At 45.3% G+C, this 14,773-nt stretch overlaps 1 protein-coding gene across 1 annotated transcript in view; it reads right to left on the bottom strand.

Moving 5' to 3' along the window:
* Positions 1–4,085, bottom strand: part of LOC116973167 (vacuolar protein 8-like) — a 44,208-nt gene extending 40,123 nt beyond the window's left edge. The window contains exons 1-2 of the mRNA XM_033020970.1: positions 3,555–4,085; positions 740–859 (exon numbers count right to left, since the gene is read on the bottom strand). Coding sequence (XP_032876861.1) covers positions 740–859; positions 3,555–3,780 — 346 coding nt within the window. The 5' untranslated portion in view covers positions 3,781–4,085. The remainder of the gene's footprint in view (positions 1–739; positions 860–3,554) is intronic.
* Positions 4,086–14,773: the final 10,688 nt, after the last annotated feature.

Here is a 14,773-nt window from a genome sequence, read left to right as displayed (position 1 = left end):
TCCCCTGCATATCCATGAGTTTCACTGCACCTTAATAGGTACATGACAATAAACTGACCTTGAAACCTTGCCCCATCTAAAAGCTTCTTAAACACCTCTACTATCACATCTGGCAGCATGTTCCAGATATCCACCAACCCTTGTGTAAAAACTCTTGCCCCACACATCTCCTTCAAACATTGCCCCTCTTACCTCAAAGGTATGCCCTCTAGTCTTTGACATTTCCACCCTGGAAAAAAAAAGTTTTGACTGTCTACCCTAACTATGCCTCTCATAATGTTATATACTTCTATCAGATTTCCCCTCAGCCGCAGATGCTCGAGAGAAAATAATCTAAGTCTATCCTTGTCGCCAATATCTCCAAATCCAGGCACCATTCTGGTAAATCTTTTCAGCACCTATCCAAAAGCTCCACACCCTTCCTGTAATGGGGCGACCAGAACTGGTAATATATCTTTCTCCTTGTGTTCTCTAATGAGACTGCAATTAATTTTGTTATTTTTTATCACAAAACCAGTTCTGATCTCAATCCCATGAATCCTGTTTTTACTAGTGCTGTGTCTTCCTCTTCATAACATCCATAGTCAGATCATAGCCCAGAAAATTGGATGCAAATATGACACTTTGTTTTGTGTTTCATGAGACTATTGCTAACTATCTGGGCCTAAAATGCAATGACTGGTACATTTAAGGTATCTGCAGGTTATCGCTATTTCTTTTACCTAAATAACATACTCACATTCCTCACTGATGTGTAAATAGTAGAGAGCAGCTGATTGTTGTAGACTTGGATTTTCAGAAGCAGCTAGTGTTTGCAAAACCTTCAAGCTTTCCATATCAATCACATTATTTTCTGAGGCTGCAGAAACAAACATAAACAAGCCGATTATTTTAATGAATTGGTGCCTTGAGTTATGTGTATCCAATTGATTCTTGTTTATGTGAAAACCTCATGATTGCTGTTTAATAAAAGTATTATTCTGCTTTCTGAGCATGAATATTTTACCAAATACCGTTTTCTCGAAGGAAACATTCCCCAATTTCTAAACATGTTCAGAGCAACATGAAATTCAAGGAGCATGACTCAATTTGTGCAAAATAAATGTGATAAAACAGGAAATTCATTTTCTTAATTAGCTGCAAAAACAGTTTCGCAGATCCACCAAATGCTGTACGCAGCCACCAGTGACTTTTCACCTTCGAAGAGATTTCATGATTTAATATCGACCCTTTCAGCAACAGGTCAGCACAGATTTGCTGCATTTTCCCACAATATTTACCAGTGATTCTAACACACGAATAAATGAACTTTGTAATTTTTAAACTGGGGCTAAATAAATGTCTTCTCATTTTATCTTAATAAATCGCATATTATGCGATGGGATCCAGCTTCAAGAGTTATTGAGCATCTTCAAGTTCTGGTGATGTTTTGACATTGATCAAGCTAGATTCACAATGTTACATAAGCAGTCATTATGTTACGCAATTCAGAATGGATCAACGATCCAGAAATTTGAGGGGGAATGTTGATGCTGCTATTGAGTAAAAAAAATCTGATTAATAGAATGAACCAAAAAAACCACTGTTGCTGGCCAAATGTGGTAAAGGAACAAGAAATTCAATCTAGTTTAGTTTAGTTTCGAGATCCAGACACGAGTTACAAGAAACAGGCTCTTCAGCCTACTGAGTCCGTGCTGACAAGCAATCACCCCAAACGCTAGCTTAATCCTACAGCATATGGACAATTTACAGAAGCCAATTAATCAATAACCCTGTACGTCTTTGGAGTGTAGGAGGGCACCGGAGCACCCGGAGAAAACACACGCGGTCGCAGGGAGAACGTTAAAACTCCATACAGACAGCACCCCGTAGTCAGGATCGAACCCGGGTCTCTGGCGCTAAAAGGCAGCATTTCTACCACTGCGCCATTGATTCATGATCTCATCTCTATAACTTTAAAACTCTCATCTTGTATGTGTGCGTGTGTATATGTGTGTCTTTATATTTTCGTCAAAATGATACGCGGTAACAATAACATTTTTACATATTCTGACTCACATTTTTCCCCTCTAAGCAGTGATCAGCTTCACTTAAGATTTGATGATATATTTCACAACTTATTGGTGAGTAAAGTTAAAAAAAAAGACAAAACTGCCTTTTAAGCTTTGACTGATGATGTCACAATGACGTGGGCGTTTCACACACAGAATATTCCATGAGCTTCGAATGATGTGAGGGGTAGGGTCGCATTAAATTAACTTTCCACGTTTTCCGATCTGGGCTTCTACCTGCGACGCCCCGGCTGTGGTTTTACGCGGCCATCAAGGAGGCATCGAGACCGCGGCAGTGAAGGAGACATCGAGTCCGTGGTGGTGAGGCATCGCGATGGTGGGGCCTCGGGGCGACGGTGGGGACCGGGCCTGTCGGTTGGCCCAGCGGGAGTTGAGCTGGGGTTGCCGCTTCTTCTCCGCGCTAGCTGTGAGCTTGGGGCCGCTGGTGTCGTCGGTCCGGGGCTGTCGGTTGGCCCGGCGGGAGTTGAGCTGGGGTTGCCAACATCATCAAAGACCCACACCTTTGAGCAGCCATCAACTCCCCCCCCCCCCCTCGCCCCCCCCGCTGCCTCAAAAAGGCAGCCAACATCATCAAAGACCCACACCATCCTGGCCACACGCTCATTTCACCATTGCCACTGGGAAGACGGTACAGGAGCCTGAAAACTGTAACATCCAGGTTCAGGAACAGCTTCTTCCCTACAGCCAAGCAAGCAAGAATTTCATTGTCCTATCAGGGACATATGACAATAAAACACTCTTGACCCCTGCCCCCTCCCCATACCCCCCTCCCATCCCCCCTTGGCACCCCCCACAGCCCTGCGCTCATCACACCCCCTATCCCCCCCATCCCTCCCCCGCCCCTGCCCTCCCAAAGTGGGAACGATTGATTACCTCCATAAATTCCATAATTATCCTTGTGGGGGATGATAGGGGTGATTGATTCCGGGGGGCGCCTGTCTCCGGGGTGAGCGCGAATGCCGCGCCCCCCCCTCCCCCGCGCACATGGGGGCAGGCACCCAACTGGTCCCAGTTGGTCTAGTAACTCATAAAAATACATGCATCCTAGTTGAATAACCTAACTCTGGCCAAAGACAGCCAGTGTATGATAAAGTTAATAAATGTAGTCTTAGAAATTATTTATGTCTGAAGCCATATTAAAAGGCAGTTTTTCACAAATCTACGTCAATACTTCATTTAAAAAAAATTCAACATAATAATTTCTTGTACAACCGTGACATGAAAGCACATCACATAGAAGCTACATTGATGGCAAAATGTTCTAAATCTAGCAAATTAAATGGTTAAAATCTCCTCCAATTATGCACAGTAATTACACTGGAAAACAAAGAGTGGAAATAATAAAAAATATCTGTAAAATTCTACAGTGCAAAAACTTTTTTTTAAAACAATTCCTGTTGGGAATTAGGCCAAAAGATCCTAATAAATCCAAACAAGGTAGAAAATCAAGCCTATTATAATGTAATTAATCTCGAAGTTTACCTTCCTCAATGTGTTGTAAAAACTCCTGAGCAGCCTCTTTTTCATGTTGTTGCAGAACGGGCATGTTACGATGGCCTGACTTTGTTCTTTTCGGCTTCAGGCAGGAACAACACTGTATATTCTTGAAGAACTCTTTTATTCTCTCCAGGAGATCTTCGGAAGCCCTCTCTATCCACTCCATAAAATTCTTCAGGTGCTGCCTACACGAGTCACAAATCGTTGCCATGTCTTGACTCTAACGTCGTCCGCTCACCTGTGACTTCAGTTTTCAAATAGCATACAAAGCAAACCCGCAGGCAGACATTTCTAATTGCTTACCCGAGCGAGTGTGAAAAGAGTTTTCAAACTAATAACATTCATATAAACATCACTGAAGGTAGAGAATCACAAAGTTCCCAATGCACACAGCTTCTAATGGTTTGACTTCAGCTTGCTTCCTGTGTTTCACAGTCACACACTCACCCTGCTCCCGTTTATAGAGAGTACATTTGTAGTGCAAACATAACAAAGGCCAAATGGAGCTCTTCTGTTAATAACGTGGGTGTGGTCTGAACTGGGCTCATGTCACAGGGAGGTACAAACTTTCCTGAAAATCCAGCTCACACATAAGAAGTAAAAATGTGTTGACATTCAGTTGAGAACCTGACAATCTGCAATTGCTTTCAGAATAAATCTGGCTTGAATAAATCTTGGTCCTCTTTTTAACCCCTTTTAGAATTCTGAACAAAAATTAAAAAGGAGTGTAATATAGAATCATGTGCTCGAGTGCGAGAAGGGTATCTCTGGAGAACATGGATAAGTGACGTTCTGAAGAAGGGTCCCGGCCTGGAAATATCACCGATCCATGTTCTCCGGAGATGCTGCCTAACCCGTTGATTTAATCCAGCACTCTTTGTCCTTTTTTGTAAACAGCATCTGCTGTTCCTTGTTTCTCGCTCTATTGATATGTTTTTTCCAAATGTTTTTGTGTAGGATGCTGGTTCAAATCGAAGGTAGACAAAAAAATGCTGGAGTGACTCAGCAGGACAGGCAGCATCTCTGGAGAGAAGGAATGAGCGACGCTGCCTGTCTCGCTGAGTTACTCCAGCATTTTGTGTCTCCCCTATCTTTTATGTAGGTTATTATCCGATCAACAATAGGATGAAAGTTGTTTTATGGGAAAGGAGCCGTGTCTGGATAACATCTCAGTCCCAGAGTCTACAAGGGGAAGCCACCGAGCCAGGCTCTGCTCAGTGAACCTGGGGGACCATGGCCTAGAAGGGGGGAGCTCGCTGAACTGACCCCTGCTCGTTCCTCGAAGACCAGAGACCACAAAGATGGAGCCGGCAACGATGACGGATGTGACTGGTGAGGAGCTTTGCCGGTAGGAGGAGAGGTAACTTGGGTCTGCCCTATCATGCCCTCAAGATTGGCTGCAAGAAACAAAGATGGATGGACGAGGTGAGGACGTTAATTTGCAGGACTACCCGCACGTCCAGGGGAAGGCGATGGCTGGATCCTCGCAGAAGCCTAGACCTTGCCTGGGACGAGCACTGCTCATAATACCTAGAGCGTGGACTGGGCTTTGTATTTCTGCGCAATTTGCTAATCGGGGTTGTGTTTAGGTATGGCCATACTCTACTAGACCATTTGTAAGAATACAATTTCACTGTGTATTTGCACTTCGCACATGTGACAGTAAAAGCACATGTAGGAAGGAACTGCAGATGTTGGTTTAAACTGGCAGGTTTAATGCTGGTTTAGACCTAATTAAAGTCTGAAGAAAGGTCTCGACCCGAGACATCACCCATTCCTTCTCTCCAGAGATGATGCCTGTCCCACTGAGTTACTTCAGCATTTTGTGTCTACCTTTCAGATTAAAAGCACCATTGAACCATTGACTTTTTTTTCAAAAACATTCCACCAACAATAGTTTAATGTTTGTCAGGTATGAGTAAACCATTTGCTCTGTCACCTTTCTAAAGTGCTTCATTTCAGGAATATTTAAAAATATTTCTGCGATTTCAATGCTGCAGCAAGGGACTTTTGGACTGATGGTTATACCAATTTAGGGATGGCTTCCAACATAGTTATATTTAAAATCATGGGACAAATTCCACGAGTTGGATTTTTATACCCAGTGTTTTGACCAATAATTATCACTCAACCAATATTACTAAATACATTTACCTAACATTAATTATCACATGAGGCGCGACGGTCCCACGACAGTCCCGCGAAGGTCGCGCGCGACTTCATGCGTCTGCACAGCCGTCTGGAGCACGTGACGTCATTTGAAGATGGACACAAAATGCAGGAGTAACTCACGGGACCGGCAGCATCTCTGGAGAGAAGCAATGGGTGATGTTTCGGGTCGATACCCTTCCTCAGACTGAAAGAAGGGTCTTGACCCGAAACGTCATCCATTCCCTCTCTCCAGAGATGCTGCCGGTCCCGCTGAGTTACTCCTGTATTTTGTGTCCAATTTCAATTTTCTTGCCCCCGCTCTGGGAGTAGAAGTGGGGGCGGATCCGGATCCGCAACGGCCGTGAGCCCCAGGCTGAGTTCGACGATCGTTTGCCTGTTTCTGCTGCTGTTGGAGGTGAGATGTTGCGTCACGCCAGGGTCTTGGGCCTGTCCCACTTTGGCCATCAGTTACGTGACAGGCCGGTGGCGCACAAAGATTTTGTTCGCTACAAAATTTCGGAGCACCGTGCGATATCGCGCACAACTCCATACTCCTCCTCGCTTCTCAGTGGGACCGGCCCCGCGCGGCCACACGATGCCCGTGCGCCTCAAAGCGACGACGAGGTCGCGTAATTTGCGTGCCTAGGACACGTAAGTGGGACAGGGCCTTTAGGATAGTCAGGTGTTAGGAAAGGTGCTAAATACCTGAAAGGCTTTTTTGTTAAACTTGGAGCCAAAAATGTTTTTGGAGATAATAAGCTCACGATGGGAGGCTGGTTTTAAAGAACCTGCGTTGCAACACTTCCTGAATTGTTGCTGCTGAACCTGCAAATGCCCTGAGGTAATTTTCTCACTTCTGTCTGACTGGGCAGCCTTTCGTGTTCGTTTTCTAGGTCTGCCCAAAACTTGAGAGTCTTTAGTTTACAACAGAAGTCTTTAATGTTTCACTCAATGCTGGCAGCAAAACTAGTCACAATGTCTGCACACACACTGTCTGCCCACAGGATAAACTATATACAAAACATCTCTCTTTGTCCTGTGCAGTGCCACTTGCTGCACGGGAGGAGCAACGGGTCCTCCCACCCCACACAGTCCACCAAACATCACATTCCCCCTTTCCAGTTTGAACATCTCCATTTGGCTGGGCCTTGTTTCACTCTTTTTTTCCCAGCCGTTTATGCGTTTCAATACTCTTGCTAAAGGCTCAGAATCAACAGAGTTTTCCTCAGTGTTCTCTTTTGAAGAGATATCAGTATTTGCTTTATCTGTATGCTGTTATTTCTCCACTTGACTGTATTTGTTCTCGGCGGTCGTCAGCGTTTTGGATGCGAGCGCGATTGGTTCTTCCTCGCCGTTCAGCGCCGTTTGTGAGATTACTGCTCCAAGACCAGACGGCGATGCATCGGCAGCCAGCGAGATCGGCTTCGATGGGTCATAGTGGACAAAACGCATCTTCTGAGCAAGCATCTCCTTCAACCTGGTGAATGCATGGTCACACTCTTTGGATCAGTGCCATTCGACATCCTGTTTTCGCATGTTATTCTCGCACTTGCTGACCATGTTGCAATCCGTGGTCGATGACAATGCCATAGTTGATCCATCGTAGATCAAGGCGTTCATGTCAAGCTTGAAAGCATGGATCCAGTCGATGGGCACAGGGATGTACCTTCTTTACCAACGACGATCAACGGCAACATCTGTCATACCATTACAGGAAACGGCGACAGTACATTTGCTTTTCATGGGAATGTGCTGTCGTCTGTATACGAAACGGCAGATGTTGGCTGGTTTCAGTTTCGGCGATCCGATCCTCTCCCAGATGTCCTTACCCACTAGCGACACAGCCGCACCTGTGTCCACCTGGAACTGTAGATCGACGTTCGAGACCCGCAGCGAAATCCTCGTCTTGTCGGTGATCGTAGACACACCGAGCACTTCAATGGAAATGGTCTCCATGAATAGGTCGACTGTGTTTTGTGCTTTCTTGCCCTTTTGCAGCTTTCCTACGAATTGACACACTGCCTGGAGATGACCTTTTCAATAACAGGCATAACAAACGGACTTGATATACGGGCACTCACGGTGATGATGAGCAGTCGAGCTGCACCAGTAGCAGGGTTTTGATCCTCCCCACACAGGGGAAAGGCTCTTCTGAAACTGTCCCACCTTCTCCAGATTTGTTCTGGGTCGATCAAGTGGTTTCTGGCGTTGCGGACGAGTCTGACGAACTGTATGCACCTCCTGAGGGAGCTTCGACGCTGTTTCGCCGGCCATTTTGTGCAGTTCTTTACTCAGCAGCTTGGCCATCTTTGCACACTGCAGCACATTCTTCAATGAGGCGTCCGATTCCTTGAGAATCGCCTGCTGGATGAATGCGTGCCTGCAGCCCATGACCAGTCTATCCCGCAACACATTGTCTTGGCACTTTTCGCAGCATTGTGTTTTTAAAATCACATGCCTTTGCTTGGTGTGAAGTTCGGCAAGAAAATCTGAAGAATCCCACTTCTGACACCACTTTCGTGTTCGTTTTCTAGGTCTGCACAAAACTTGAGAGTCTTTAGTTTACTCAATGCTGGTCACAATGTCTGCCCGCATACTGTCTGCCCATAGGATAAACTATATACAAAACATCTCCCTTTGTCTAGATATGTTACAATACTTACCTTCAGCGGCGCTGCATTTCTGCCACTGGCCGTGTGCGCAATTTTGGCGCGTTTGAGGGGGGAGGCAGGGTTAAAACGCGGTTTTCACTACCTGGTCCTGGATTATATTTTGTTGGAATGCAGGTTTTGGCTGAAGAATCGTTCCGACGGCCGTTCTGTGTGTTTTTTAAAAAAATTAGCCCGACAAGTTAATCGCTGGAGTGATTTAAAAATCAGCTTCTGAAGCCGACAACGGGGACGGATTTTATGTAGGGGACAGGTAAAAGAAAGTAGTTTATTTTTATGTATAAAAGTGGTTCTTAAGATGCATTTAATTCACATTTTAAGTAGCGAAACGGTGATGTAGTCCCCATACGAACCGGCAGTGTTTTTGCTGCCGATACGAGTGTAAATCCACCGCAACCTCAACGTTCCAATTGATCGCGTTCCAGAAAAACCCACTCGCAAGATGATTTAAATGGCCATTAATTTACAGGTATTAAACATTAAATTCCTTCCATTTGGCCTATAAACCCATGACAATGAGATTTAAAAACTATGTTATATTGTGAATTCTTGTGTGAATGTTATTTGGACACTTAGGCTATTTAAAAATGTTAATCTATTCTTAAGAAATGGATAGATGTTTAGATCTAGTAATTGCATTTTGTAATTAGCTACAATTAGGTAACTAACTAATGATATGCTTTAATTTCAAGTCATCTAAGTAAGATTGTTTCATATTTGTTTCAGAATGCTTCAATCTACAATAACTGAAAATGTCTTTCAGTTCTCTTAATTTTTAAGAAAGTTATGGGCTTTTGACTGTCCTCGATCACAGCTTTTGTGTTAAGTCAATGAAAAAGCAATAGGGAACAAGATGCTAATTTCCGAGTATGAAAATGGCCATCACTTTTTTAATACTGAAGATATGAAAGTGAATTAGGTGTCAAATTAAACTTATTTTTATGCTTTATCTGATGGGATAAATTACAGACTTGATTTTTAAAATTTCAAAATTTTGTAACATTGCTACTTTGTCCTGTGCAGTGCCACCTGCAACGGGTCCTCCCACCCCAAACAGTCCACCAAACATCACACAGCCCAGTGAGTTAAACTGTGTAGGAAAGAAGAAGTGTCTCGACCCGAAACGTCACCCATTCCTTCTCTCCAGAGATGCTGCCTGTCCCGCTGATTTACTCCAGCATTTTGTCTACCAGTGTGTTGAATTGATAGAATTGATAGAATTGATAGAATTGATAGAATTTATTGCCACACAACCAGGGTCGGTGGAATTTTGGGTTGTCAGCAGCGGTACAATAATAAAGAACACACAACCACAATAAAAATGTAACACAAACATCCACCACAGCATTCATCACTGTGGTGGAAGGCACAGAACTTGGCCAGACCTCCTCCATTTTCCCCCGTGGTCGGGACCTCCACCCTCCGCAGCCGTTGCTGCGGGCGTCCAGATGATAAGGGACAAAGTCAAAGGCAAGGTAAGTCCAGGATCGGCTCTTCCCCACCGGAGACCGCGGCTTCAGGCTGGTGTAGGCCGCAGGCCGGCGGTCGAAGATTTAAAGTCCCCGCCGCGCCGCAGCCAGAAGCACCGCAGACCGCAGGGCCGGTGGTCGAAGCTCCCCTCCAGGGGTGATGGTAAGTCCATGCCGGACCCGTGGTAGAAGTTGGCCGCGGGCCGGCAGTGATGGCTTCTTCTTCCCCCGGGTCCCCCACGAGGGATCCCGGGCTGTAGACGCCGCGCCAGCTGGAGCTGTGCAGACCGCGGCTTCAGGCTGCCGGCTGCCCCGGGCCAGCCAAACGGAGCGCTTCCCTCCAGCGAGCCCCAGCGAGGGCTCACCCGCTCCACGCCGAGAGTCCACGCTGCGCCCGCCGCTGAAGCCCCGGGCGCGTCTCCGGGAAAGGCCGCGCCGATCCTTGCTGTTAGGCCACGTGGGAGGCGACCTGGAAAAAGTCGCCTCTCCGTGGAGGAGGCGGCCGAAACGGTTTCCCCCTTACCCCCCCACACCACCCCCCACACAAAACACACCGAGAAACATCAAAAACACACTTTAAAACATACAAAAAAATATAAAAGAAGTTGAAAAAACTAACGCGCTGCTGACAGGCTGCTGCCACTGCAGCGCCTCCTACCTCATGTTAAACTGCTCTGTGGTCCCTACAAAGAATGACAACCCTTCTGCTTACACAAAAGAGCAAGACTGTGTCGAAATGAGATAATTAAAGTGTCCAGAAAAACAGGCTTGTAGTAGGGAAAAAAAGCTACTAATATCAATATAATTGCCATTCTATCTGGTTTTCCATGATATAAAAATACAGATATTCTGGCTTTGAGATGTTGCTCCAAACTTCAACAAAGAAATATTAAGGATTTGTTTCATGTGAACCAAAATATGAACTCAATGAACTGTAATCTTTTTTTTTGCCCATTAAGTTCATGTGATAGGAGCAATATTAGGCCATTTGGCTCATTGTCTACTCCGCCATTCAATCATGACTGAACTTAACCCCATTCTCCTGCCTTCTCCCAATAACTCCTGACACCCATACTAATCACGAATCTATCTATATCTACATTAAAAATATTCATTGACTTGGCCTCCACAGCCTTCTGTGGCAATGAACTCCACAGATTCACCAGCCTTTGACCAAATAATTGCATATTTTGATCATGTGAAATGCCTGCACTTTTCCAACTATCTCTATTCTGGAAACGAATGGAAAGCATTTCATTAATTGGAAACTTTTTCTCACTTTCTTTATCAGATTTGCTCTGTCCCACAACTGCCCCATCCCTGAAGGAATCTTACGACAGCTAATGTTTCTGTCCTAACTTTGGCTTTTTAATGGCTACTAGACCAAGTGGGACCCATTGGGTCCCTGTCACATGGGCTGTCTGGTCCCCCAACACAACCCTTTCCCCCCACGCAATATTCCACCACTCATCCATAGGCCCCAACTGTGCAGGGGCGGCTCATTTCGCTCCAAAAAATGCTGCCAGGAAATAAAATTGGATTTCAGCCATGATCATATTGAATGGCGGTGCAGGCTCGAAGGGCTGAATGGCCTACTCCTGCACCTATTTTCTATCTTTCTATGTTTCTATGTTTCACTTGCTGCCAGGACTCAGTGTCCTGTGATTGCAATATTGTTGTGAGCAGGCCCAGCAAAGATTTTGATTTTGGACACTGAGAAGTTAAGTTAAAAGTAACATTTTTAAAGTTTTAAATGTGAATAACTTGTAAAATTTACCAACAATCTGAACGAAACTTGATACACCACACACCATGACAATGGTGAGTAAGGTGGTCCAAACATTGTAGCGCTATCGTGTATGGTTTTGGCATAATTCAGGGCATGAATCGGACGCACGCACACACACAGACAAGATGAGATTTTAGTAATGTACTAGACCAAGTGGGACCCGTTGGATCCCTATCACACAGGAGGCCTGGTCCCCCAACACAACCCATTCCCCAAACACAATATTCCACCACTCACCTGTTCCCCCAATGCACCCTGTTCCACAATGCAAGATCCCACCACTCACCCATAACACCCAACTGCGCAGGGACCACTCATTTCCTCTTATCCCCCAGCACTCCCTCTCCCTCCTCTTCAGCCTCCCTCTTTTTAACTTTAAAAAAAAGTGCAATTGCACTTGCTGTCAGGACTTTAAAAAATAATCCAGTTGCACTTCTCCTGCCTCCCCCAGTTTTAAATGTGAATAAGTTGTAAAATACACCATCAATCTGAATGAAATTTGATACAACACACCACAGGACAATGCTGAGTAAGGTGGTCCACAAATTATAGCACTATCGTGTGTACCATTTTGATGTAATTCAGGCCTTGAATCTATCCACCTCAGCCTTAAAAATATCCAAAAATATGGCCTCTACACCCTTCTGCAGTAAAGAATTCCACAGATTCACCACCATCTGACTAAAGAAATTTCTCTTCATCTCCTTCCTAAAAGAACATCCTTTAATTCTGAGGCTTTGAACTCTAGTCCTAGACTCCCCCCCTAGTGGAAACATCCTCTCCACATCCACTCTATCCAAGCCGTGCACTATTCTGTATGTTTCAGTGAGGTTCCCCCTCATTCTTCTAAACTAGAAGCGAGTACAGGTCCAGTGTGGATAAACACTCCTCACAGGTTAACCTATTCATTCCTGGGATCATTCTTGTAAACCTCCTCTGGACCCTCTCCAGAGCCAGCATATCCTTCCTCTGACATGTCTTGATTGCATTGACGTAATTGGGCTTTACATTGGACTGTGAATTCGGCTACATGACTGCAAGAACTAAATAAGCTCTGTAGCCATCAATGCCAGTTTTGAATAAATCATTCATTAAAAAATCTCCTATTATTCTCTGCATAATGTAATCATTAAACTGTTATTGGATTCATGTTTGCATATGATCAAACAACTATTCAAATTGTTTAAATATAAACAGAGTCATAGTAGAAAAAGGTGTTTCTATGCTTGAAAGGCAGTGACATAAAACCTGATGAATTAATGTCAGTACTGGCATTGTTCATGTTACTGCCAGGGTTTCGAACGAACGTTCATTTCTCCCACTTGGACTGGCAACAGGCTTGTGTGTTCGATTTGGGTATCAGCCTACCATCCCCACCCCCGCTTAGTTGCTCTAACCATATCCAAATCTCAATATAAAGTAGCATCTGCTGTAGGGTCACAGAACAAAAGATTGTTTTGTTCGAAAACAAAATGATTGCTTATTGGAGTGTGTGGCACAGGGAGTAATCCCGAGATTACAACCCTGAAGGACTTTTTTTTTAGCTTTCTACCTCACCACCTACACTTTTTGTGCAGGACCTACTCTCTCCCATTTGCCTATATCATTTGTTTCTATGTGGTTCATGACCTCTGGCTGCTCTCCCTCCCTTTTCAGAATGTTCTGTAGACTTTGAAGCCTTTGCATATGTAATAAGCACCTTAATTTCCATTTGAAACTTCCATGAAGATTTGCTTGGCAGTGTCAGGACTGACGGCCTTAGTGTTCAGTAAATGTACAGTTCAAGGCTGAAACTGTCAAGGTGACATATCATATTACACTCAACTGAGTGTGGAGCCAAGAGGGGCAGTAATGTTTTACTTCCCCCACAATAAAATGCCCTGTTCCTGTGCAATACTGCTCTACGTTATACAGAGATTAGTAGAGTTTAGAGATACAGCGCGGAAACAGGCCCCTCGGCCCACTGAGTCCGAGCCGACCAGCGATCCTCGGACACTAATACTATCCTACACACACCAGGGACAATTTACAATTCTACCAAACCAATTAGCCTGTACGTCTTTAGAGTGGGGGAGGATACCGGAGATCCTGGCAAAAACCCATGCAGGTCACGGGGAGAACGTACAAACTTCGTAAGACACTAGGGTAGGCACAAAGTGCTGGAGTAACTTAGTGGGCCGGGCAGCATCTCCATCTCTGGACAAAAAGGATGGGTGATGTTTTGGGTCGGGACCCTTCTTCAGACTGAAAATAGAGGGAGGTGGGGGGGTGAAGAAGTGGAGGCGACAAAAGACCAAGACCAATCATGGCCAGCTACAAATGACCTCAGGCAGGGCGGTGCCCGGTAGGTCCATTGTTGGCCAGCAAGAAGAAAACAATGTGGGGAATTATGGAACTGGTTAAATGACTAAGGTGGCAGAAGGTGAGGAAGCGGAGGAGGGGTGAAGGGAGTGTAAGTAGAAATTACCTTAAAATTAGAGCATTCAATGTTCATACTGTTGGGTTGTAAGCTAACCAAGCGAAATATGAGGGGCTGTGCTCCAGCAATGGAGGAGGCCCAGAACATAGAAGTCAGTATGGGAATGGGAAGGGGAGGTAAAATGGCTGGCAACCAGGAGATCCTGTAGGCCGAGGTGGAAAGAGTGCCAACTTTCAGCGAAACGGTCGCTGAGTAAGTTTGGTCTCACAGATATATGGGAGCCCACATCGGGAACACCAGATGCAGTAGCTGAGGTTAGAGGAGGTACATGTGAGAACCTCTGCCTAACCTGAAAGGACTGTCGGTATCCCTGGTTGGAGTTTAGGGAGGCGGTATAATGATAGGTGTCACATCTCCTGCGGTTGCATAGGATAGTACCTGGGGAGGCGCTGGTTGGGTGCGAAGGGATAAGTGAACCAAGGAGTTTCGGAGGGAGCAGTCCCTGCGGAAGGCGGAAAGGGGTGAAGATGGAAAGATCTGATTAGTGGTGGGATCCCTTAGGAGTTGACGGAAAAGTTGGAGGATACTGTATTGGATGCGGAGGATGGTGGAATGAAAGGTGAGGACCAGGGGAACCCCGTCGTTGTCTGGGGGAGGGGGAGTGCGAGTAGAACTACGGGACACAGAGGAGACATGTGTGAGGGCCT

The sequence above is a fragment of the Amblyraja radiata genome, chromosome 5, assembly GCF_010909765.2.
Source record: "Amblyraja radiata isolate CabotCenter1 chromosome 5, sAmbRad1.1.pri, whole genome shotgun sequence".
NCBI lineage: Eukaryota > Metazoa > Chordata > Chondrichthyes > Rajiformes > Rajidae > Amblyraja > Amblyraja radiata.
The sequence above is the reverse complement of the archived record's forward strand: the minus strand, read 5'-3'. Positions and strand labels throughout refer to the sequence as shown.